At 43.2% G+C, this 25,985-nt stretch overlaps 2 protein-coding genes across 2 annotated transcripts; one reads left to right on the plus strand and one right to left on the minus strand.

Moving 5' to 3' along the window:
- The first annotated feature begins 5,529 nt into the window (after positions 1 to 5,529).
- On the plus strand, positions 5,530 to 8,053 carry LOC136520955 (pentatricopeptide repeat-containing protein At4g13650-like). The gene has a single exon (XM_066514652.1). The coding sequence runs from the start codon at positions 5,590 to 5,592 to the stop codon at positions 7,594 to 7,596; it is 2,007 nt and encodes a 668-aa protein (XP_066370749.1). The 5' UTR covers positions 5,530 to 5,589; the 3' UTR covers positions 7,597 to 8,053.
- A 393-nt stretch (positions 8,054 to 8,446) lies between these two features.
- LOC136520954 (phosphate transporter PHO1-3) lies at positions 8,447 to 13,414 on the minus strand. Its single transcript, XM_066514651.1, has 14 exons — positions 12,876 to 13,414; positions 12,205 to 12,550; positions 11,593 to 12,034; positions 11,459 to 11,507; positions 11,286 to 11,357; positions 11,066 to 11,195; positions 10,867 to 10,987; positions 10,509 to 10,758; positions 10,323 to 10,427; positions 10,185 to 10,229; positions 9,788 to 9,940; positions 9,147 to 9,425; positions 8,924 to 9,060; positions 8,447 to 8,828 (listed from the first exon to the last, which is right to left on the minus strand). Exons 1-14 carry the CDS (start codon positions 13,203 to 13,205, stop codon positions 8,741 to 8,743), a joined length of 2,547 nt encoding a protein of 848 aa, XP_066370748.1. The 5' UTR covers positions 13,206 to 13,414; the 3' UTR covers positions 8,447 to 8,740.
- Positions 13,415 to 25,985: the final 12,571 nt, after the last annotated feature.

Here is a 25,985-nt window from a genome sequence, read left to right on the forward strand (position 1 = left end):
TTACATGGAGTGCCAAAGACTATTGTTTCAGACCGGGATACAAAATTTTTGAGCTATTTTTGGAAGACACTATGGGGAAAACTTGGCACCAAGTTGTTATTTTCTACCACTTGTCACCCACAAACTGATGGACAAACTGAGGTTGTCAACCGTACTCTATCTACAATGCTAAGAGCTGTGCTAAAAAAGAACCTAAAAATGTGGGAAGAATGCCTTCCACATGTCGAATTTGCTTACAACTAGGCAGTCCACTCTACTACAAATTTTTATCCTTTTGAAATTGTTTATGGTTTCAAACCACATACTTCTATGGATCTTTTGCCCTTACCATTGCAGGATAGGGTTGATTTAGACACCGTCAAAAGATCTGAGCTAATCAAGAAACTCCATGCTGAAACATGAAAGAACATAGAGACTAAGACGATACAATATGCAAAACAAGCTAACAAAGGTAAGAAACAAGTACTATTTCAGCCAGGTGACCTTGTGTGGCTACATTTGCGCAAGGACCGCTTTCCAAAACAACGCAAGAGTAAGTTATCACCATGAGGAGATGGTCCATTCAAGGTGCCACATAAAGTAAATGATAATGCCTATATACTAGAGCTGCCACCTGAATACTCAAATGTGAGTGCGACATTTAACATCAAAGACTTACTTCCATATGTGGGTGAGTTTGAGTTGAGGATGACTCCTTCTCAAGAGGGGGGAGGCTGATGAGGACATCCCTAGCGTTGACACTTCTCCCACATCTAAACAAAATGCTATTGACATTGTTGGACCTATTACAAGACAGTGGGCAAAACAGTTGGGGAAGGAAATAAATGCTTAGGTGAACGCTAACCTTTCATTCGTTACAAACAATGTTGAAGATTCATCGATGCATTCAGGTTGTTGCTTTATTATTCTTAGGAATGATGGAGCATATGAAAGTGCATGGGATGATGATAATTTTAGTCCACAAGTGTTACTCTAGTGGATTCTTCAAGTGCAAAATTCAGGGCTGAAAAGGTGAAAGCTATCCCTAAATATATATTAAAATTTACATCTTGAATTGTTATATCATGTTTTCACTTCTATTTCAGATTCCACTTAATTCATGGATGTGCAAGGCTGCTACTAGTATTAGGAAAGAATATGCAACTATGTTCAATCAAGACAGAAGATAAAAGAAGACCGACAACTGCGAATTATGCTTAAATGCAAATCAAGGATGTCAATGCCACCTATTAATTAGGTCCAAGAAGATGGAAGGAGAGCATATACTACTGTTCATGTCACTCTACAGGCCTAGGAAGCCCAACCACTTCAGGAAGCCAACAATCATGCTGTTTTACTTTCCCACTAGCAGTTATCACTTATGTTTGAGTGTAAACTGAAAAGCACTCCATTAAACTATAAGTATGATTGTAATAGGATGTGAGAGGGTTCTTTTGGCTATTAAATTTTGTGTAAACACTTGTGTTGTATTTAGAACAACCACACATGAGTCTTGAGAGGCTTGCAAAACTTGTTCTTTCGATTCCTGAGGGAGTGGTAGAACACCGAACTGCGGTTCTCCTAGTTTGTGCCTTCACGTCTTTACGACGTGATTGCGTGGGCTGGCATCGTTGGTGTGTGGAAGGGCGATTGTCTTGGTAGTTCATTGTGAGTGTAGAACTCGTAGTGCACTGCCTTGTCGTCAGGTCACGCAACAATAGTTATCAAGTTCGTGGATCCTTCGAGAAGATCGGGCCACAACTACTTATCACTCGCAATCCCTAGGCATGTGCACATCAATATATATAGTGCCCAACCCCAAAATAATCGTTGGAGCCAACCTACACAAAAATCGGGACCACCAGATTATCCGGTGGTGTCACCGGACTAATCCGGTGACCGCCCGAGCCGAAACTAGCCGCTGTAGCCCGTAACAGTCAACCTCTAGCCCTTGATCTGGTGTCCATCAGATTAATTTGATGCCTTGCAGAGAGGTTCCATAGAGCAATTTTGGCCAACAAATTACTCTGATGCCTATCTCCGGATTATCCATTGACCCCCTTTTAGAACTCCCATGGGAAGACCCCTTGGTGAATAGTGCCAGCGCATCATCCGATGCTGCTTAAACCTAGCCTGGCTTATGCCTGTGCATGTGGTGCTTGCTCTAGTGCCTGTAGTGGAACATCACCGGGTTTAATCCGGTGCCCACAGGAAGGCACCGAACACTCAGTTTTCGCCCTTTTTTCAAACGTGCTAACTCCTGAAGTATTCCATCAACTTGTGCATGTGAGTTAGTCTTTCACAAACATTTTTTCAAGGGCTTTCACTTGTATCTCACCATGCCACTAAGCGATATGCACATACAAATAAAACTCACACTTAGTGTAGATAACCATTGCAATTAAAGATTTCTTCTCTTTATAGTATCCTAAGCCCTAACTAATACCTTTGCCTTGTGGCTTGCTTTTGCTCCATCGTCACTCCATTTGATGAACACTTGCATACATGTGATTGTGACATTCATTTCCATCACCTCCTATGCCTTGTCCATCACTTCCAAGTGGACCCTAGCTAACCATACTTAATGAAAGCATTGGTCCACATGGTTGGAACTCAATTACCAAAATTAAACTAGGGCTTTCAGTGAGCGTCAAACCTTGCCACCGGCTCCATGGTCGCAAACTGCTCATGAGGGGTGGGCGCCTCACTAGTGCACGATGGCCCGTGCAGGTTGGCGACAGTGGGAGGGATGGGGACCATCTTCGACGAGGTGCAGATGTGGGGCGGGGTGGGTAGGGGCACGATAGCGGTCGTGGGTGAGCGCACCGGCTGGACCATCTCCTAGTGGCACGTTCGACAGGGTGCCCCTCCTCATCTCTCCTGGCCTCACCTGCTTGCCATGGGAGCTCGAGCTGTAACAAGAGAGGAAGGAGAAGATGGATAAGAGCCTAGGAGGGAGGAAGGAGATGAGATATGGCCCCCACTTGTAAGTAAGGAAGAGATAAGAGGACTAGCCAGGGTGGTATTTTTGCTAAAAAAGCGATGGTGGTATTTCAGGCCATACGAAAAATATGTATCATCACATACGCCTGCACATGGGTCCGATGTCGTTGGAGACATATGCGTGGCAAGTTTTGAAATAGACGAACAATAATAGCATATCTCAAAAGCATGAAAATTGAAAACAAATGTATCCAAACCCTTTTTTAGTTAGAACCATGCTATTATAAATTTGACGATTCAAAAGCTACTACTTCTTACGTGATAGGTCCAATGACATGAAATATGTCATTTTGTACGCTTATGGGTTACCTAGGCTCATGTATAGACTGCCGCATTTTCATATGTACCAAAATGCCCATGTTGCTCTCCCTCTCTCCATTCATGTAGGTCCCACTTGTCGTCCCCTCCCTCTCTCTTCCCTCTCCTTCTAACATAGGAGACGCAGATTTCTCCATTCATTTGTCAACCGGCAACCAAACACACGACACGATCCTGTTGAAGCCGGCATTGGCTCCACAGCCTTGTCGTGCTACCAACGAGCCTTGATGGTGTTGGTGCCTTGACGTCGTGGCCTGCACAAGAGAAAAGGTAAAACCAGTTGAGGATAGGAACATAGAAAGAAAAGGCACATGAGCGATGGTCATCAAATTTGAGTAAAAATAAGAAATGGGATGGCACACAACGACGATGGATAGAACGACTCTACGACATAGAGAATAGAGAATGATAAGACAAATTTCGTGGTGGTGTTGGTTTTGGTCATAATTTGTCGGATGTGCCAAAAAAAGGTCGCGGAAGTTGAAACTTTTTAGCCTTAAATTTACAGAATTTAGAGTGGTGAGTGAGGGAGTGGTTTGCGGAACTATAAATAGGACAACACAAGAATTACCAGCATATATATAGAGGTAGTGTTTAGGTTCCTTTTTTTTATAATTTTTATTTTTTGAAACAAATTTTTAGTGCAAAAACAATTGTAGAAAATCTAGAGATTGCTTTTTAACCTCGAATATTGTAATTTTCTTTTAAAAAATTCCCAAACATGTTTTAAAAATTTTTAGACGCATAAGTACCAGGTGCATCCAAAAAATAATACAACAAAACAATTAAATTTAAGTTTCAAAAAAATTTAGAAATTCACGTATTTCATTGTTTAACTAGATATATGCTCGTGCGTTGCATCGGGTCATAATTTCTTTTAACTGAACCTCAATAATAGGATGCTGAGTTTGAGCTCCGAGAACTTCGTATTGAACGCGAACACGTGAGCTCTGAGTAGGAGGATGATTCGTATCAGATGCAGACATGTAAGTAGGGATCGAGACTTGGTATTATTGGGTAGATGACGACATTACAATCTTTTTAAGTGTAAATATTCATTCAACTTTTATAAAATTTATTACCCGTACCTAAAATCACAAAAATATACTGCTTTCACCAATTTAGTTGGTAAATTTTAAATCCGGTAGAGTACTTTTTTTGCCAGAGATTTGACGATTGGTTTTTTTATCAGAAAGAAGTTTTTTTTTAGATTCGTACAGAGATCTGTCATTTTTTATTTCATTCGGTCTGCCTGTGGGTAGAGGTTTTACTTTTTTATTAGTTATTTTAACGGAGAGTAGATTTTTTTAGATTCGTACTGAGCCCTTTGAACCTTGTTAGGTGTAGATAGATCTGATGCTATCGACCGTCCCTTCAGACGCGGCATAGAGGCGCGTGGACTTTGGATTTCTGGTGCGGAGAACGGTGATCGGATGGTATACGATTTTTGGTATTATTGGTAGATGATTACTTTACAATCTTTTTAGGTGTAGAGATTTGTTTGTAACTTAATTAAATTCTAGAATTTTTTGAAAAAAATATAAACTATTTATTTTATTTAGTATTTTTAGGGATAAAACGGTCTTTTTCTTTAGGACCTAACACCCTCATACCAATCTAAAGTAAGAGAAGTGTTAAATAGTGGGAAAGAAAAAAAATAAGAGAGTTGACAAATTAAAAAGATTTTAAGTTCAACAGTGAAGTAGACATAAGAGTTTTTTTTTTCTAGGGTGTAAAAATTATGATGGGTGAATGGTGAACCCATCGTCTACCCATTACTCACTCTGTCTTAATATATAAGGTGCAATTATTTTTTTTCAAGTCCCATAATATAAGACATGTTCTCTCTAGACACACGTTACGTGTTCTCTCTAGACACACATATATCGATGTAGTAATATTAGTGTTGAGAGAGAGAATTAATGTTCTTTGGTTTTTGAATCAGAGGTGGTTATGCCTTAGGACGTTCAAAAGGTAGCTATTTGGCTAGCTATTTTGACGTGGATGGAGAAAAAGTAGAAGAGAGTAGTCACTAGCCACGAATAAATAGTTGATCTATTTTACGTAGTCTAAAAATCTAAGAGATGAATACGTGGGTTCAATAGTACATAAAAAAAAAAAAGAATGTATTTTATCTCCATGTAAGCTTGGACCGTTGCAGACCCTGTTATCTTGGGACGGAGGGAGTACGTCGGAGGTGGGCCATCGAGTGGAGCAGCGAAAAGAAAATACTAGTACTAGAAAACAGGCAGCCCCCACAGCCGCGCGTGCGGCCGATGCCAGGTACCAATGCGCGACCCCCTCGCCGCCTTCCTTCGCAGCGGTGGCCATCCTCACTCCGTCCACGGCGTGGCCATCAAGCTTGGCTGCATTGCCTCCACCTTCCTCTGCAACAATCTTCTGCATGCCTACCTCAGCCGCTCCGTTCCCGCGGACGCCTGCAGGCTGTTCGACGAAATGCCCCGCCGCAACCTCGTGTCCTGGTCCGTCGTCATCTCCGGCTCCGCCCGCCACGGCGTCCTCGCGGATGCGTTCGCGTTGTTCTCCCACATGCTTCACGGCGCAGGGCAGGGAAGCTGGGACCGCCCGGACTCGTTCACGCTAGGGGCCTTGGTAGCTGGGTGCTCCCGCGCCAGAGACGTCGACGCTGGCGTGCAGGTGCACGCTTGTGCGGCCAAGTTCGGCGTCGACGAGGATGAGAGCGTTGCGGCAGCGTTGGTGGACATGTACGCCAAGTGCGGGTGGGTGGACTCGTCGTGGCGGGCCTTCACGCTCGCACCGCAGCGGAGCGTCCTGAGTTGGACGAGCATGATTGCCTGTCTGGTCAACCAAGGTTCGTCAGGTTACTATGATGCAGCAATTCTGCTGTTCAAGAAAATGCTGGCATTAAAGGTTTGGCCTACCAATGCGACGTTTTCTTGCATCCTGAAGGTGTTCGATACGCCTGAGTTGCTATCCGTTGGAATGCAAATTCATGGCTGCTTGCTGAAGATGGGGACTGAGGTTGACACTGCTTTGGGGAGTGCCTTGATGACGATGTATGGCAGATGTGGTGGAGTTGATGAGATAGCTAGGTTGGCTTGTCGTATAAGGCATGATGTGTTTTCATGGACTTCCCTGCTTGGAGCTTATGCTCGTAATGGATACAATGCAGAGGCAATTGGTGTTTTCAAGGAGATGATCTTGACAAATATGGCAATTGACCAGTCAGCTATGACTTGTCTGCTGCAGGTTTGTTCATCTGTTGGACAACTGAGAATGGTTCGGGAGGTACATTGTTATGCTTTAAAAACCTTCTTCAAGTTGGATACTTTACTACTGAATGCTACCATCACTGTTTATGGCAGATGTGGTGATACCACTAGTGCTGAAACTGTATTTAATCTAGTGGAGGAAAAGGACATCATATCATGGACGGCATTGTTAACTTGCTACGCTCAGAATGGTCTTGATGAAGAGGTACTCTTGTTCTTTAGGGAAATGCTCCGGAGAGGGTTGGGGTCTCCAGTATTTTGCATGACTAGTGTGCTACGAGCCTGTTCTAGCACCTCAAATCTTGCTGTTGGATTGCAAATCCATTCGAGGACTGTGAAGCTAGGTATTGATGATGATAATTCTGTAGAGAATGCACTCGTAACCTTGTATGCTAATTGTGGAAGTGTTCAGGTTGCCTTGAAGATATTTAACTCAATGAGTAATAGAGACATTGTCACTTGGAATGCATTACTCACAAGTTTTTCACAGCATGGCAATGAGGTGGCAGCCATTCAGCTTTTTGATCTGATGCAAGAAGAAGAGGTCTGCCCAGATGATTATACTTTTGTTGGCCTGCTATCATCTTGCAGCCGAATGGGCCTTGTAAAAGAGGGCTGTGAGTACTTCAATGAAATGAAGGCAAAATACAACTTGGAGCCCAAGATGGTTCATTATACCTGCATGGTTGATCTACTTGCCCGTGCTGGAAGATTTTGTGATGCAATGGACTTCATTGATGCAATGCCTTATGAACCAGACCAAATATTGTGGGAAGCTTTGCTAGCTTCATGTAAGGTTCACGGAAATTTGGGGTTAGGAAGAATAGCAGCTAAGAAGATTCTGGAAATTACACCACATGATTATTCAGCATACATTACATTATCAAGCATTCATGCTTCAGTTGACATGTGGGATGAGAAATGCTGGAATCGCACTGTATTTGATACCCAGCAAGCAAGAAAGGATACTGGAAGGAGTTGGATTGATGCACAAGAATTATCAGAGAATATATTCAATGCATTACAAATTGGAGTGACGTAATGTTAGTTGATAATGCTTCTTTTCCGAAAGACTAGGGGTCTGTTACTCTCCATGGTTGCAGTGAAGCGTAGTGCCCTGAATCATAAGAAATCGACAAGCAGAACAAAACATATTGATGAATGCAAGCAAACCATGGTCTCAATGTCATGCATCGAATAGAACTGACCTATGTCAGATCATCACCGAAGAAAATATATGATGTGGTGCAAAGGGCAGATTATTATCCTTTCTATGGTGTGGAACACGGTTGTAAACTTTCATTGATTATCTTTCTTTAAATTTGTGATGCTGTACGATGCTGCCAATGTTGTAAGCTGTACATAGGGCGCTGCAGTTGGAAAGTATATTGATACTTCTCTATTGTCAGCCAAAATTTACATTGATGTTGGAAATACAGAGACGTCTCTTGAGTGGATACAAACAAAATCTACATCTAGGTTTAAGTTTTTTATGTTCACCTGCTGTGGGAGGTTAGTATGAGCACAGTCCAGCTCTTTATCAGTATGCTTTGCGATTCCTAAATTAACTATAATTTTCTATGCTTTGGACCAGATATGCATGCATACTCTTTTGCACATCAAATGACATGGTAGAGACATGGCATACATGAGTGAGAGCTGAAAGTGAGGTCATTGCACAATGCCAATATGACTCTTTACCAGGATTCTGTAGATCCTTGCAATTCTTAAATTCCAAGTTGTGAAGTTCATTATTGAGATCACAAGAGTTCAGTGACATTGCTATTCTGCTAGTGTCTATTGTACCTTCTAAGTGGCTTATAAAGAAATTTCATGTTTTGCAAAATGATCACAAACCTCTTTAGAGGTAATTTATGCATGACGGGCACAACACAAAATTGATGAGGAGCAAAGGAACATCTGTAGAGCTGAGCTGCTGCTTTATATTGCTTGAGTTTTCTAACAATGTTGGGGAACTTATAGGAACTCTACATTCTATGTAAGTGCCTATTGCTCCCATACAACTTGTCCATACTGACAATGCGGAATGGCCTTTATTGCTCATACAAAAAAATGAATCTTATTAATGGTAGTGTAGTGCATGCTTTCTAGCATTAGTTGGTGTTACATACGAACTGTTTGTATTCTTAACACCTACAAACTGCTCCAGTGGTGGCTCCATTTTGTTAGTCCTCTTCCACTTCATGAAAAGGAAGTGGAACAACCTTCACTGCTCTGAACTTCCCTGCATTGTTTAGGTGTTCATTCTCCAGCCTGACATAAAAGTTTATAGTTCTTTAGTGTGACATTCATGTTTATATCAAATCGAAAAGTTCCTATTTACAGCTTGATTTTCTAAAAGCATTTACCTGTAGAAGTTCCATTGACCTCGTCGTATCACTTCAAGTGCTGCTAAAAAGAACAGAGTTACTCTAGAATCCAGGCTTCCAATATTAGGGTGGATGACAGTCTGAAGCCAAGCAAGCCTCAAGACAAGGTTCAGACCCTGTAAAATATGTGAGTCTCTGTAAGTGAACTATCTATTTTTTCTTTGGAAATCTTGATGCAGAGCTTAATGATTTGAAAACGCACCATGGATACGAAATAAATGTATTTTTGTTTAAGTATCAAATCATTACGAAGCCAGGTATTCTTGGAGTTGAACTGTAGAAGACCCCAGTCCTTGACAAAGTCCCAGTACAGTTGGTAGATAGTTGCAATACTTGATACAATGATAACAAGTGACAGCCACCCAGTACTATTGTTATTCTCATATGCCACCTTTGTTCCTGCAGCAAGCATGGCTGACACATACTTCCCAAGGTTGACAATGTGGTTTATATCCCCTTCATCAAACCATCTCCGTGCGCACTGTAGGATAACAGTAAAGAAAGGTACCACTGGCTTAGAAATAGCCTTTAGAAGGGACAAAAAAAGAAGGGACACTATCATGTCGTCATGTTCAATCTTACTTCCTCCAGATGGAAGTTTTTGAAATAAGTACAGTTTGAAACCATGACTATTGATATGTTTCTAAATTTTCATGTTTAAAACATGAGAATCATATAAGTAGAAGATGTATCTCCAGAAGTACTGTAATAATATTATTATCATTCGGTTCTATTGTTACACTACAATTAAATTATTTATTTGAATATAAATTTTTGGAGAGCATGTCAATGTCCAAAATAACATTATTCTTTCGTGGTGAGTGGTACTGAGGGGTTATATACCTGCATGGCTCTCCAGTAATAAGGCAGGAAGGATACTGCATAAGCGAGGTCTCTGAAGTGTTTAACTCTTGTGCAGTAGCCATAGTCTTGTGTCATGTAGCTGCCTGTTATGTAGTAACATGCCAAATACTCCAGGCTCCTGAGCACTGGTACCTGTTTGTCAGAAGTCATTACATGCTTAAGTCATTTTGATACTAATACAATCATTTATGCTCAAGTATGTAGTAGCCTATCGAGTTGTAACTCAGATAAGTATTTATGGTAGGAGAACCACTTTTATAAGTCCTCTTCAGTTTATATTAAAAATACATACTTCTGAGCATTATGGTTTGTAGGGAATAGCTTAAGTTTGCCTAAGTGAACTTGACCAATCTTTATTATTTAATTAAATTATTACCTGGCTGCAGAGCTGATCAGCCATGAAGAAATCAACCATGACAACCTGCATATATACAAAAAACTTACTAGCTTGTTCCCTTTCGATTTAATTGGAAGTTTAGAACACATCTTAAACAATTGTGCTTAAGAAACTTGCCTTGTAAAAGGGTGTCAGAATGATGTTTCTGATAACTCTAAGGAATTGGTAACGACTTGATTGGTAGATGATGTTGAAAGGGCAGACTAATATCAACAAGAACACCTGAATAGAGGGAGCACCTTATAAGGTCACAAATTTTCATATGTAATTATGAACGAATTTGTTAAGTTCAATAGTGCATACCAGAAGTAGGGACCCTGGTATTGCTTGGACTGCACTTGATGAATTTCCTTTAACAATTATTGTCAGGTGCGCAAACATTACACCAACAACAATTGTCATGGAAGTAGTGCATATCAAGAACACGTCTCTGTACTTGAGCTCTTTAGTAGGCGTGAATTCAAATATGAATGTGTAGTTTATGTGTGTCTTTCTCCACATGAAAATGTTACATCCATAGAGGAAGAGATGCAGAAAGAAGAGGCTGAACATGCTGCAGTTTGGGATCAAATATTATCAGCAATGGCATGCCTGAATTGCAGTTGTTTTTCTTTTTCAGGAACTGCACAGTGGCAACTGAATTGGCATTTTGAGTGCTCACCTAAGAACAGGATAAGATGTTGACATGTACACCTTGTTTGACTGCTGAGTGTACATTCCAGCAATGCGTGCCATGATACAGTAACCTATGAATAATGCTATGAAGCCGCCAGTGAATAATCCTGGAAATTTTATAGGTCTGTTTAAAGATCGGAAATCTATGGTGATGAAGGAATGAAAACCTTATTAAAAATTATTACCAATGAAAAACGTAGTACAATGTGATTCTTCCCTCTGATTTGGCTTCAGATACACCATTGCTTTCCGTTTGTCACCATCTGTGAAATGTCTCAAAAACAGCTCCTCGACATCGTCCATGAGCCTGACTGCCTGTTAAGATGAAAATTGCAGTCAGGAATTTTGGAGCTTAGAAGGAAATTATTGAAAGCATCTCAGAATTGCTTCATTGTTACAAAATACCTTGTCAGAGCTATTGTAGTAGGAGCTCTCCACTACTTTGAGGTAAATTTGCTGCACTTCCTTTGCTGTAACCTGAAACACGAAAATATAGCTTCTGTCATCAGAATTGCTTATATGAGATAAATTTCAGGATATGGCACCATCAAAAGAGAGCAAGAGATATGAACAGAAACCTTGTCAAATTTCTTCAGGATCTTCACAAAGGCCATCATGTTCAAGCTCCTGCAACAAGCATGCTGTCCTTGTCAGTATCCACTTAAGAAAAAGTTGGAAGTACAAGCCATATTGCAAAATCAAGTATGCATACCGGTATGTCTTGAGGTAACCCAATCCTTTGTATAGCTCAACGAGAGCACCTCTGATCATCTTCTCTGCCTGGTGCACCTTCCTCTTGTTGATGCTCAGCTTCTCATTGCCGTCGGTACCATGTGTGCCAATCTTCTTTGATTGGCTCAGCATGTCCTCAAACAGCAGTTCGCGTATGGCAGTGACAGTCCTGGAAGGCGTGGTGACTGGGATGTTGATCCTCACATTCCTGCCGTGGCAGGTGACCACCCTCCCTGAGAGTGTCCTCAGCTTGCTTGTAACTTCTTCATTCGGCTTGCCAAGTCTCCCTGACTCACTAAGACCTTGAGAGACGGAGTGCTGGTCCTCAGGTCCTTCGTCAGCGCTTTTGACAGTAACGTCGTCGTTGAGTTTTCCTTCACGCTCTTGTTCTTTCTCTGCAATCTCCCTAAGAGACTGGCCTCCTGCAATTTTTGAGATGCTATGTCAGGATCAGTGTATAGCAGTCAATCCAAGAAAGGCAACAGGACTATCTTATACGAAGGAAAAAGGTATTTTGTTTCTTCAGCTGGCTTATAATAAGTAATTGGCATACAGGAACAGGAACAGCAACAGCAACAGGACATGGTCTCACCAAGCTGGATGGAGCAAGAAACGGAGGGATCATGATCATCCGTGTCGGCGCTCCCTCTGGAGTCGCCCCCGCGCCGTGCCTGTGCCTGCTGCTGCTGGGTGATGGCAGCCTTGAGGTCGACGAGGATCTGCAGCTGCCGCCTAAGTGACTCGCCGCGCTCCAGGAACTCTCCCTCCTTCCGCTCGTAGAACCGGTTGACCTTGTTGAGCTGTTGATCCAGCCTCTGGAAGAAGGCCTTGGCCGCCTCGGTGTCCGCGAATCCGGCGCCATCCGCCACCGCCGTCTCGTACACCTCCCCGGCCACCGCGCCGTCGATGCTCCCGTCTATGGCCAGCTTCTTGTGCACCTGCATTGCACGCGCGGCATGCATGTTAATTATGTTATTACAGTATTATATTAGGTAGTAGTGGCCGAACTCGATCGCGGCATGCATGTTATTAGGGTGGTAGTTGCCGTAGCGCTAGCTTCCTCTTGTTTATGGTGCTGTGCTCTCTAGAGATTTTATTTGCAGATATGGTTCTGCAAAAAGATACTTTCGAGTAGCTACTAATAGTCTGATATATACTTATAGCAAAGTACGTATGTGTGTAAGCTTGTTTATTTTCCAAACGTGGTGTTGCAGCATCAAACGGAACTTTATTAGGCAGCCAAGGAAAGTTGGCAGTGCATGCCTGAATGGCCGCAGGCTGCCCATGGGGGTGGAAGAACGGCAGCCTCATCACCCAGTGAGCCGGAACCACCGCCGGCTGCAGCGGTGATGCCGGCACCACGGCACCACCATCTCCTGCCGCGGCCTGCAGCTTCTTGACGTCCTTCTTGAGCTGCCAGTAGTCCACGAAGGCATCCTTCCATTCGGGCACCAGCTGGCCCTCGAACTGCTTGGAGAACTTCACCATTGCTGGGGCACCTGCTTCTTCTTCCTCCTCGTCCTCCGTAGACCAGAGGGAGGAGAAGCAGTGCAGTGCTCTGGGATTGGGATGGTGCGTCTCAAGGGAGGCCATGCTTTGGGGGTGTGTACTTATATCATGTGCATGATGGCCTGGCCGGGAGTGTGCTGTGCTGCAGGGTTCAGTTCATTGGACAATTGGAACTAGAATCTAGTGTGACAGGGTTAGGTTAGCACATTCTCAAGTATCTGTGAGCAAGATGTAGGGAATTGTTGCCTATATGGCCTATGGGTGTTGTCGCTCTTAGCTACGTACCTGTTCTGAATTGTGATCACTGGATGGGCATCAAGGCTGACAGGGAATGTAACAAGTCGCTGTGTTGGGTTCTAAGCTAGTGGACAGGGGAGAGAGGGAAAGTGGGAGGGAGGGAGGGTATTTTATAGGATGGGTTGACGCGTAGCGCATTTGGCTCAGGCTGCAACCTCTCATCCTTTCTGGAAAGCAACGCTGATGATGGTTGCCATGTACCAGAATGCAGAGAGATGGGTAAATTGGAAGAATGCAGGTATATATTGGCAACTATCGAGATCACCAGTGGCTTTCAACGACTGATTAAAACCATGGATGTTCTCAAACAACCCCTTCTCGGACATGTTATTGCCTGCCTCATATACAGCACAGATTCATTTCGCTGCTTCAGAATCATTGGGGGGCTGCTTCAACTAAGAGACTGTTTGGTGAGGCTCTGCACAGCTCCAGCTCTATGACGGTAGCACCACTGTACGTCTACTGTAGTGGAGCCATGCAGAGGCACCAAACTGTAGCTCCGCCTACTCCTGTCTGAGTTGAGGCGGAGCCAGGAGCCAGCTTCACCAACATACAGTGTGATGTACAGTGCTAAATAGTGTTGCATAGTACCTAGGAGCCCTTCGAGCCGCGCCAAACGATGCCTAAATTAAGTGTGCCGGTACTATACCCTGCGAGCCTATCACATATATAGGACCACAAATTTAAGTACCATATGAGTGATAATTGGAACACAAATATAACATACATTTTCAAATTAAATATGGTACATGCTTTTTTTTTTGGAAAGGTGGTACATGCTTATTTTGGATAAGTATATGTATGGATCCCCACTTAATGAAAAACGTGCTCAGCCACAGTTGCAATTGAAAAAAAAAGATTGCCTTTTATTATATGGATGCTTAATGATTGTTTATTAAGATTGTTTCCCCAAAGATACGTTGCTGATACTTTTGGGGTAGCTCAAATGCATCTACTATAGCTGAATCTCAAGAAAAACAAGCATGTTCCCCAAAAATAAAAGATGATAATATTTGAAGATCAAATCGAAAACACTACTGAAGATTTTTTTTCATCAAAATCTTTATTCCTATCAATACGGGAGGATATAAAGAGGCTTATGGAGTTGCTATTAGTATATTGTCGCTAACTTTTTTTTATATTTTTGACAAGACAATGGATTTTATATTTGTCATGCCAAAATTAAAGTTTTTCATTAGGAAAGCTTTATTGATTTTAGTTAATTACACTACTAGAAATATCTACTTCTATGATGAATAGATTTCATCATTGAAGGAGCCAAATTCAGTCATAATTTTAGTTTTATGATGAATTTATGACGAAAAACAGTTCGTCATAGAAGTCGCATTATTTTTGAAATTCTATGACAGATTCTATAAATTCGTCATAGATGTGGATAGATCTATGATGAAAACTGAGCGTCATAGAACTGCTTTGGCATGCATGGCGGGGGGCAGCCACGCCGACGGGTGCTTCCATTGGAGATGCTTTCCACGTGTACATGCTATAGCTGGTTGCATTGGAGATGGTTCGGGTACGTATCACCTTCTTATTACACAACGTGGCCATCTCTGGTTTTTGCACGTTTTAGGTTCTTATTGGACCACGTGTCAGGACCTTGTTGTTCCACATGTCATTTTTATATTGGCACACGTGTCGTGTTGCGGTTGAGTCATGTGTCACTTCTTTATTGGACCATGTGTCGTATTTTTATTGGTCACGTGGTGTGACCATAATACCCCACGTGTCTTTCTTTTACTCGATCACGTGTCTCGACGATGTACGTCCGCGTGTCAGTATTTTATTGGGCCACGTATCGCGCCCTGATCTACCCACGTGTCTTTTTTATTCGACCACGTGGTAGGACGGATTTGTACCAAGTATTTTGTTTGTATTGGCCCACGTGCCTGTCGTGGCTCTTACACGTGTCATTCACTGGTTCGTCCACATGTCAGATTCTTATTTAACAACGTGCCTATGCCGTATCTACCACATGCACACCAATTATTACATCAGAGAAAATGATTTCAGATCTACACTGCTGCACAAAATGACTATATGCATAATTATATTGAATCTGAATCAAATAACAGAAGTTTAGCTCAGCAGCAAACCACTGACAGAGTTCATATATCAAGTCACCAAAATTTCACATCAAAATAGTAAACAAACCACATGTTCACTGCATCAACAAGACTGAGAGTTAGCGGCGCTTAAGAGCATGATATGCTCATGGAGCTTATTGTACTCTTCCTGTTGCTGTTTCTTGAATTCCTCAAACTCCCTATTAGTGTTTTCTGCCTTCCTCTTCAGTTGATCCACTTGTTCGGTGAGGACAACTGAACTTTCCTAATGAGCAGCAAGCCGTTCCTAAAGTCTGGAGAAGCTTGTCCTGATACCAGCATTCTTCAAAGAAAAGGTGTTGCAGCTGGCCTAGAAGAGGACCTTGGAAACAACATCAGCAACATGTTCTGCTCGTATAGTTTCCATATCTTCCAGCGAAAACCAAGTAGTAAACATTAGGAAGAGGACTTAATTGTAGAACCAAGAGATTATTTCATTACAAGTAATGCATAGGTCTTCCTCAGCCTACTGCCGACAGAGATTCATAAGCACAATGCATATGTAACATATTAACTGTTGTAATATTACAAATTCAAAATGATGGTACCACTTTAGGCTCCTCCTACTTTTCCTTCTTTTATGCCAATGGCTTCAGTAGATTTCAAGGAAAGCAAATGAAGGTACTTACCACTGCTTCTCTTGCAGCATCGCTCAGTCCCGTGTTGTTACTGGTATGGAAGTTGTTGAAGATTCCCACTGCATCAACATCTTCATGAGGTCAATCATGTTCTTCAATGAGCACTTCTTGATCGTGTCCTACGTCCTTCCTGTTTTTGTCCTTCTATTAAAATTGCACATGCCTTTCTGTTGATACAAAATGCATTGCGTATTTGATATAAAAAGAGTAACACAACCATCACTTATATATGCTTGCAAGTGGGCAATATAGGAGCGAGATCTTGTAACCTAGTGGCACTTGACTTTTGCACGGTTTCGCTTGTTCTACTCTGAGACTGCCTATAACCATAATTGTGTTAGACTGCAGCACAAGTAGATCACATAAAGACTAGACAAGAAATAAATGAGTTCACATACACACACCTTGTTCTTGGAACTTAACCACATGTGGACAAGTGCACATCACTGTGCGTCATTCATGCAAGACACATGAGAGGTCTTTCTGATTTCATCAGTGGGGACGCCGTTGAAGTAAGATCACTTGAACCTATACCATGTCTACCATACAACAGACTAGAATACACTCGTGCATGCTTCTTTTGTTGCTTCATCATTGTCATCAATGGCCAGCCTCAACTGTAGAAGTGTGAATGCAAATTAAATCCATTACTTAGTTGCTCAAGGCAGAGTTAAATGTCAACAGAGGATATACATACTTATAGATAGCTTGGCCACAAATCCATTGAGATGTTCGATCCATTGCTTGTAATGTTTCCAGTGCAAAAAAATTGGTACTTGAGACCTGACTACTACACCTGCCTTAGAGGCAAACTTGGTAGCTTGCAATGGATCATGTGGCCTTCTATTCCCCTTGACAACTGAGATGGGCATCCTTGTTCCCATTGATTGGGTGGTTTTGTAAAGCTCAACCCCCTTAGTTGCTTGCCTCGACTTCCTCGCTCTTCTCTGTAATGGTACTACACAGTTTTCATACATTCAGATTGTTAGAAAAGTAACATGGATATCAAATAGTGTGACTTGATTTATAGACATGTCTAAGGTAGTACCAACCTTCGCAAGTTTGGTCATTCTACTGGTGGGGAGGTGGAGTCTCCTCTTCGGCATGGCTAAGGTCATCTTCACGTGACTAGTCCCTCATAGGGCTTTGTTCACCTTGTGCGTGCTGACTTTTGAACCTAGTTGGAACTACAAGATGCTGCAACTCTGCTGGACTAGTTGGCTTCACTCTCTTGGATTGCGATCCCCTAGGACCCATATCTGTGCTACCTTTTGCCCTGCTGGCAGGGACTTCTCTATGGCTTGTTCAACCCACAGTCTAAAATTGGAGAAACAAACTTAAGTGGCAAGCATGTAAAAAATGCATTGCTATCCACACATCAAAGAATTGAATTGCACTGCTACATAAACCAACCCCCTCCCATCCCAACATGACAAGATAGAACAAGCACCTCAATTGCAAGGGGTACTGGCTCTTCTAAATATGTATCTATATCACCATCCCTGAACACACTCCCCTGCTTCAGGGAGATATTCTAGATGTCAACATGTAGATCACAAAGGCATTTATTGAGTTAACCTTGTACTGAATGTCAACAAAATAGAGCAGGAGCGTGCAAATTAGGTGCCTAAACTATAGCTTATATGGAAGCCATTACTTGAATAAAGCACATGTGAACTACAGCTTATACGGAAGCTATTACACTCGAATAAAGCACATGTGAACTACAATCAACTAAGAAACATGTAACCCCATCACTATATATCTACATGTCCCAGGTTCAACCACTAGTGTACAACACACATCATAAAAGGAATTTGAGTACCTCTTCCTATTACTGGCTACGCTGCGTCGTTGGCACCGCCCTCTTGTCATCCTGGTCGCAGAAGTGGTGTGGCCGACGTCGACGCGAAGGGGTAGTAGATCTGGTGTGGTGGTCATCAATGATGACGCTGGGGCTTGATTGTGATAGGTGTCGATGTAGGGGGTCTAGATCTGGCATGTACCGTCGCTGACAGCGGTCCTTCCACCATCAGCGGACCTGCTATCGACGAAGGGGATCGGATCCAGATCCGGCTCTGGCTCCGACTAGGGTTCAGAAAGGTATGAGAGAGGGTGTGGCTGGAGAGTGGAAAGGGAGTCAAGCTGCTGTGCTGATGTGCCTAGCTAGGGTTTGGACCGGGGTGGCAGAGGGGGCTAGGCTATGGAACAGGAGGAGAGACAGTGCAGCTGGTCTAGCTAGAGAATGGAGTTGGAGGCAGAGACGATGACTTGTGCTTTTATGTGGCCATCACAATACCACAAATACCCTTGTCTAAAATGGATGGCGTGATAAACCAATTTTTCATGAGGGCAAAAGAGAGAGAGATCTAATTTTCAGTTCGTGTTGGCGGCATTACTAGGCATGGGGATTTCATTTTTGCCCAAAATCAAATATTCGCGCGGGCAGATCGCCACCCCATCTGGCGTCTTGTGAGCAGAGACCAAATTTTATATGACGAATGGTGATGATATATACGGACTAATACACTAATGTGTATTAACCGTCGGATCACCAATATTAATCCCCCAAGTTTTGGTGGACCCCCAAGTTTCAGTGGACGGTGACTCTTGACAGCGTTTATGTGTCGGTGATGCAATTACGTGGCACGTGGGATAGTCCGCTGCTAAAGGCATTATCTTAGTACCCATCTTTTTCTCATTTGTGCGCCAATTTTGTCACCATTCGCCCCCTCCAGCGCCACCCACCCTGTGCCACCTCCACCCTCCTCCTCCCCCTCCTCCCTCCCCCACCCCATGCCCCCCACACACTGAAACCTCTTGCTAAGATCCTTCCATGCCATGGGGATCTACTACGCCGCGGCGATCTACCGCACCGCCGTCTGTCAGCGCGCCACTCCTCCAGCGAGCAAGCCGGTCGAGATCACCTTCTCACATCAGCACGATGAGGCCATCTGCGATCTCCTCTTTCTTTTTCTTCATAAATTTATGGTGTTTGATGAAACACATGTGTAATTTTTTCTAATTGTTGCAGATGGCGCGAGTTAAATCAAAGCGGGTAGAACTACCACATCGTAGAAAGAGCCAGAGGCAGGCAACCATTCTCCAAGAAGCAAAGGAACATGCACCACCATTGCCTAGAAAGAGCCAGAGGAAAGCTCACAGTGTCCTAGAAGCAGAGGAACAAGCACCACCACAACCTAGGAAGAGACAAAGGAAGGCAGACAGTATCCAAGAAGCAGAGGAAGAAGCAACCAAAGCTATGCTAGCCCTAGAGTCTAGGAATTCTCACAGGCAAACTCGAATGACCCACCGACAGTAGCAGCGTGAGGAGAGTGCTGAAATGGAACTTAGGGAGGAGGAGCTCACAAAGGAACAACTATAGCAAATGACCGAGTTCCACTCCAAAAACCAGACCAGTCGCTTTGCACCTTCCTGGATCAAATCTATAGCTACTCATGGGGGCATGCATGCTCGCACTCATGGAGGTTCGATGTGTGTCACAATTGGTGGTACAAGGAGCAGTCGAGGAGGTAATTTGATGTGTGCCATAATTGGTTGTGCGAGAAGCATTCGAGGAGGTAATTTGATGTCTGCCAATGGTGGTACAAGTAGTCAAGGAGGTTTGATGTCTACCAATGGTGCTATGAGGAGCAGTAATATTGAGAGAAAGAAAGAGGTGGTTTAGTTCTATGACTTTTGGTATTACAGCTCAAAGAAGATACGGAACATCAAGTTCTACGATATTGAGTTCTGCTTTCCACTACTCAAAGAGCCTAGCAGAAAATCACAGTTCTGGACTATGACTTAGGAGAGTTTCTTCAGGATCTAAAGTGCTAGAGGGACGACACTAGCAGACCAAAGGATACTTGGTTGGGATGAGCTTGAGAGAGCAGCTAGTATACCCATCCGACCCCTCTTTGAGCAGTTCTCGGGCTTCGTTCACCTTTTTAGTGAGGTTGATCGAATTGTGATAAGCTGGGTGCATCAGTTCTATGCAACAGTGTGGATTTATCCGGAGCATGACTACATTGCTTTTATGCTCCATGGTCGGCCAGAGCGATTGTCCTATGATCGCTTGCAAGAACTCCACATGGTTCAAACTTCAGACCGGAAGCTCCATGACATAGTCTATGGAGATGCTCTTCCTCCACGTCGTAGCAGGGCTGGAGGTACTTTTCCTACAGACCAGGAGATTTGGCCGCTCTTCATGGAGCCCTTCGCCGATGGCTCCTTGCGTACACCAGACAGACTATGTCCAGAGGCTTATGTTCTACACATGGCTCTAAGGAAGACAATCCTTCCTCATGGTGGCTGTTGGTATTTCTTAATGCATACATAAATAATCTGTAAGCGCTCGGAATTACCGTTGTAGCATTTCACCCGAAAGTATTCAGGGTATCGTATTTCCACGAGGAATAGAGGTGTAAGAGTCTCTTAAGCTAGTTCACCTAATGATAACAGGAAGAAGGATAGCCTAGGTAGTGAAGTTATCTAGGGATAGAGATCCTAAGCTAAGATAGATTTGCCACTATAGACTTGCTTTGGGCACCCGATAACACTTGGTCCGCCAAGCGTTGCCGGCTAAAAGCTCTAGTTTGGTTTTGGTGAATTGATGAAACCCTAAGTGCTAACCTAATTTATCAAGTGATAATGAGATAGGTAGCACACTCCAAGTTGTGAAGCAAATGAAGATCATAGCACGATGAAGATAATGCCATGGTGATGATCAAGTGCTTGGACTTGGAAAGAAGAAAGAGAAAAACAAAAAGCTCAAGGCAAAGGTATAAACCATATGAGCTATTTTGTTTTGGTGATCAAGACACTTAGAGAGTGTGATCACATTTAGACTTGATAGCCGTACTATTAAGAGGGGTGAAACTCATATCGGAATGTGGTTATCAAAGTGCCACTAGATGCTCTAACTCATTGCATATGCATTTAGGATCTAGTGGAATGCTAACACCCTTGAAAATGCTTGTGAAAATATGCTAACACATGTGCACAAAGTGATACACTTGGTGGTTGTCACATTTGAGTAAGGGTGAAGAAGTTAGAGGTGAAAAGGAGTTAGTCTTGCTAGTGACTAAGTGACCGGACACTGGTCTCAGAGGGACCGGCGCGTCCGGTCAAGTGTGGCAGCAAAGACGCTGGCGTCGGTCATACGACCGGACACTGGGTCTTGGACTGACCGGACGCTGAGGTCCAGGGTTCGATCCTATTGTCAGGCAGCGTAGAGAAATGTTACTGAGTGACCGGACGCTGGAAGGGTCTGGTCAAGCATGACTGGACGCGTCCGGTCAAAGAAAATCGTTTCTAGAACCTTACTAGAAACGACTGGATGCTGGAGGCTGAGCGTCCGGTCAGTTTGTGCGCAACGTCCGATCAGCTGATGACCGTTGAAATCTGACAAATAGTATTTGAAGCAGGGGACACGTGGCATGAATCACGTGATTGGACGCTGAGGGCCAGCATCCGGTCAATCGGACCGGAGCGTCCGGTCACCCCGTGTTGTGCCTAGTGAAGGGGTACAACGGCTCTATTTCGTGGAGGCTTCTATTTAAGCCCCATGGCCGGTTGAAGCTCATATCTTTGGCCATTTTCATTGACATAGCAACCTTGTGAGCTTAGCCAAAGCCCTCCCACTCATCTCCATCATTGATTCATCGTCTTTGTGAGATTGGGAGTGAATCCAAGTGCATTGCTTGAGTGATTGCATCTAGAGGCACTTGGTGTTCGTGTTTCGCTGTGGATTTCGCTTGTTACTCTTGGTGGTTGCCGCCATCTAGATGGCTTGGAGCAGCGAGGATCATTGAGAGGAGAGTGGTTGTAACACCCCTGGTGTTTGGCTTCCACATTTGCACTTGCATTTCATAAACATGAGCATCATTCATCCATTCATAAGTTTAGAATTGTCTAAAACATGCTTTTGAAACATTGCAACATATTGTTACATTCTATGTGTGATTGTTTTAGGAAATGAATAGTGTGTAACAACTCAAGTGCAACATGTGCAACACACTTTAGTGAAACATGGTTAGCTAGTACAATGCCACCAACTCATGAAACATATGAAACATGGTTTTGAAACAGAAGTCACAAAGTCACTTGTTTGTCCTTGTTTCAGTATATGTGATGCTTGATTTTGGTGTGACCAATGTGTGGTGTGGCTAATTATCCTCTTAAGCAACTTAGTTATACTTATAATGTCATTAGGAACAATGTTCATGTTGATCATTTTGCCTAATTAGGTTTCCAAATCATGGTTTGACTACTTTAGACCCCTAGAGCTCCTGGGTTTGACTGTTTAAAAAGTATAGCTTAGATTGTTTGCATGTTTGAGCAACCTAAAGCAAAGTTGTAGCAAATTTTATGAGGAACAAACTTTGTTTAGGAGCCAAGTCATGAAAATGTGCAGAACATGCTAAAAAAGGACCCACAAGTCAGTTTGAGGTCTATTTGGAAACTCAGAAAATTTTCTAAGTCATAAACCAGGATTTCAGTTTTGTGTACTCAACTTTGGCATGATTTTTCTTATGATCCTTTGAGAATTAGGTCTTGGTCCTTTAATAGGAATTGAAGATGGTATGAAGGGCTACAACTTTCATTTATAGTGTTTTCACTGATTCTTCATGGTTTAGGAGATCAAGCACTGTCAATTCTTGCTGGCAGACCTTGATCTCTTAACTGAATCGGAGCTACAGTGCTGACTGGCAACAGAGACCGGCCACCGCGTGGCTGCCTCGCGCCGTGGCTAGCCTGATGCCATTGCCTAGTGTCCTTAGCTTGAAGCCGCGTCCCTCTGCCCTCCCAGCGCTCGCATTCACTCTCCTTCGCCCCCTCCACTCACAGCAGCAGCAGCAGCAGCGCGCCGACTCTGCCATTGCCGCCGAGCATGCGCCGTCGCCTAGCTCCCTCACCACTGTGAAAACGCTGCCTCCAGCTAGCCCAAAGCTCTACCATGTCCTCCTCTACCTCCTCCACCTCTTAGCTGAGCCTATCGAGTCAAGGTGAGGGCACATTTGTCACTTCCGCCGTCACCGCCATGAGCGCGACCTCGCCGGAGTTCAAGGCCGCCGTGGTCGGGATAGCTAGGGTCCCTCTCATCCTCCTTTTCCTACCTAGCTAGCTCCATGGTGACCTCATGAAGCTCGTACTGAGCTCGGAAGAGGAAATGGGGGCTCGCTGTCGCTAGCACTGCCACTGGAGCTCCGCCGAGCCGCCGTGCGCCATGGCCGCCTTACCTAGAGTCCGCTAGAGCTTAGGGTTTGTAGGTCAATCGATGTAGGAGATCATGGCGAGCACGGAGGTACCCTCCTCATCGACGGTGAAGCCGCCGTCGGCGAGCTTCGCCGCTGCCGCACCATTGCAGCTGCCTCCCCTGTTTCCTCTCGCTGACCTGTGGGGTCATCTGACCCGAGGGCCCCGCTTGTCAGTGACTGAGTATTAGAAGCTAGTTCAAATATTTCCTGTTTTGATGCTGTTTTGTAAAAATTGTATCTCCAGTTTTGTAGATCCAAAGTCAGTGGTTCCAATTTTGTTAGGATCATAGTGAAGTGTAGTATTTAGGAAAAATATAACATGAACACTTGTAGTTGAATTTTTGGATGAATTAAATAGGAACTTGAAATGTGTTTTTAAATGCATGCAAACTTGTTTAAATTATATCTTGAGTTCCTATGCTCCAAAAATTATGAAATTTTGTTGGTGAGCTATTCTGGATTAGTAGAAGCTCTGATAAAAATTTGAGAGTCATTGCATGTATGGTTTGTGAGTTATAGATTTTCCTTTTATCATTGAATGATCCTTGTGTGAATTTTTGTAATTTATCTATGAATCCTATGATCATGAAATTTTGTGAGGAATGTCCTAGTACCTTAAGGATACTAGGAAAAATATAAAATTTGTTGCTTGACACTTTTCACTAGGGTTTCCTAATTATGTCATGTTAAGCCTTTATGCCTTGTCATTTTTGTATAGGATGTTATACTTGCTCAAATGATGTGAAATTTTATAGCAGTCTACTTAGATCATGTGGTACCTACTGTAATTTTTATAGATTAAATGGTGTAGTTTTCATATATGTTTACCATTTCCCCTAATTAATTAAATAAATTAAGAAAGGCATTAAAAGAAATGAATTGGTGGTGAACACTTTGCTTTCTGGTGTTCTTGTGACATGTGTGATAAGTGAGTAGAGTTGGTTTTATCCAATTAGTTGTTTGCAACATAAGTTAATAAATATTTCCTGGCATTATGTCTTTCTAGATAGTTCTCGGGACTTTACAAAGTTCCCCATGATATTTTGGTTTGTTGGAAATGTGGTGAATACAAAAGTTGTAAATAACTTATGTATCTAGCTCCTGTTAAAATTTGGTGGCATTTGGCCTAGTAGTTTAGGAGTTACAGTCGTTCAAAGTTGGATCACAGAGTTGCTTGTTCTCTGTCTTGTTTGGACCTGATCATGTAATTCTATAAATTTGACCTGGTAAAGGTTGGAATCATGCCTTGAGGTCTAAAAATGAATTGTAGGTAATTTTGTAAGCTTTCCAAATTGTCTTGTTGCATGTCATTTGGAATTGTAGATCTTCAGTTATGGTCAGTTTACCATACCGCTATATAGTCTCTGTTTCGCTGAAATATGAATGTTTGTGTGCATGCTTTGTTGCAATGTTCTTGTTGATTGTTTAGGTGCTAGCCTAACTTGAGAACATGCTTAGGTGCAGGTGCTAGGTCCTTAACTGTAGATGAGCAATTGTACATTAGATTGTATAAACTTGGTAAGTTAAAGTGAATTGAATAGAGCCTAAGTCGGAAAATGTGGACTGCAGTAAGCATGTGCATTCCCCGAGCATCCCTAACTTCGTTCATGTGCATCCATGATATTTATCTTGTGCATTCATGCAATAGGTGTGCCAGAGGGAGTGACGCTGCTGGAGTTCGAGGGAGCGAGCCAGGAGGAGGAGCCTGAGGTGCAGGAAATCGACGAAGCAGCCGCCGAGGAGGAGTTGCCCAAGTGCCCTGACCACCGTCCTTCCTCTTTCCTGAAAGGCAAGCCCCAGAGCATATTAAGCCTCCTATGTTTTTACAAATACCTTGAGTATCTCTTATTGTTGATGATGCATTAAGTATAGGAATTGGTTGGAACCAATTGTTGCATTATATATTCATCCTTGTCCAGATATCGTACTTGAATCCTATTTAAGTTCAGGAACGGGTTAAATGCTTAGCCATGCTTAGTGCGGTAGAAGTCAGGTGATTTCCTATCACCTGCGAGCTTTAGGATGAGGTGGATCACGGTTGGCTATATTTGCTATCATGGAAAAGAACCATGTTAATAATGAATTAAGACCGGGCGGAGTCTTGTGTAGGGTTGGACATAGTGGCTCCGTCTGTGTCATTTAAGGACCGATACGTTGTACGTCCTTATGTCATGTTGAACGCAGCCTAACATTTAGCTAGCCGGATAACTCATTCCGACCGCGAAGCCTAGTAGCTCGATTCAGGCCAGGGACGCAAGTAGGGGTCCGCAATCTGGATAAAAGTAAGGATGTGCGGGGAGCCATTAGCGTAAGCCCAAGGGCGGGTTAAGTCACCGAGCACTCATGGCAGAGTGGTTCTCTGATTTTGCGGCACTGTTTGGACTTGCGACTCCTACCAAAGATGACTTGTTTATGACCTTGACGAGGGAAGCAAGGTTTGTGTTAGGAATACCCCTCCAGCTGGATAGGAATCGATTCGAATCGCCGTCTCTCCCGGATAGTGAGAACTTGACTGAGCAGCGGCAATGTAGATTCAATTAATTT

Source organism: Miscanthus floridulus, chromosome 18, assembly GCF_019320115.1.
Source record: "Miscanthus floridulus cultivar M001 chromosome 18, ASM1932011v1, whole genome shotgun sequence".
Taxonomy (NCBI): Eukaryota; Viridiplantae; Streptophyta; class Magnoliopsida; order Poales; family Poaceae; genus Miscanthus; species Miscanthus floridulus.

Excerpts from the sequence above, each read along its gene's own strand:
- LOC136520955 (XM_066514652.1), top strand. The coding sequence starts at position 5,590 with ATGCGCGACCCCCTCGCCGCCTTCCTTCGCAGCGGTGGCCATCCTCAC.
- LOC136520954 (XM_066514651.1), bottom strand. The coding sequence starts at position 13,205 with ATGGCCTCCCTTGAGACGCACCATCCCAATCCCAGAGCACTGCACTGC. Across the intron at positions 11,196-11,285 it reads ACTACAATAGCTCTGACAAG|GCAGTCAGGCTCATGGACGA; the intron begins GTATTTTGTAAC and ends TCATCTTAACAG. Across the intron at positions 9,061-9,146 it reads ACATTTATTTCGTATCCATG|GGTCTGAACCTTGTCTTGAG; the intron begins GTGCGTTTTCAA and ends CATATTTTACAG.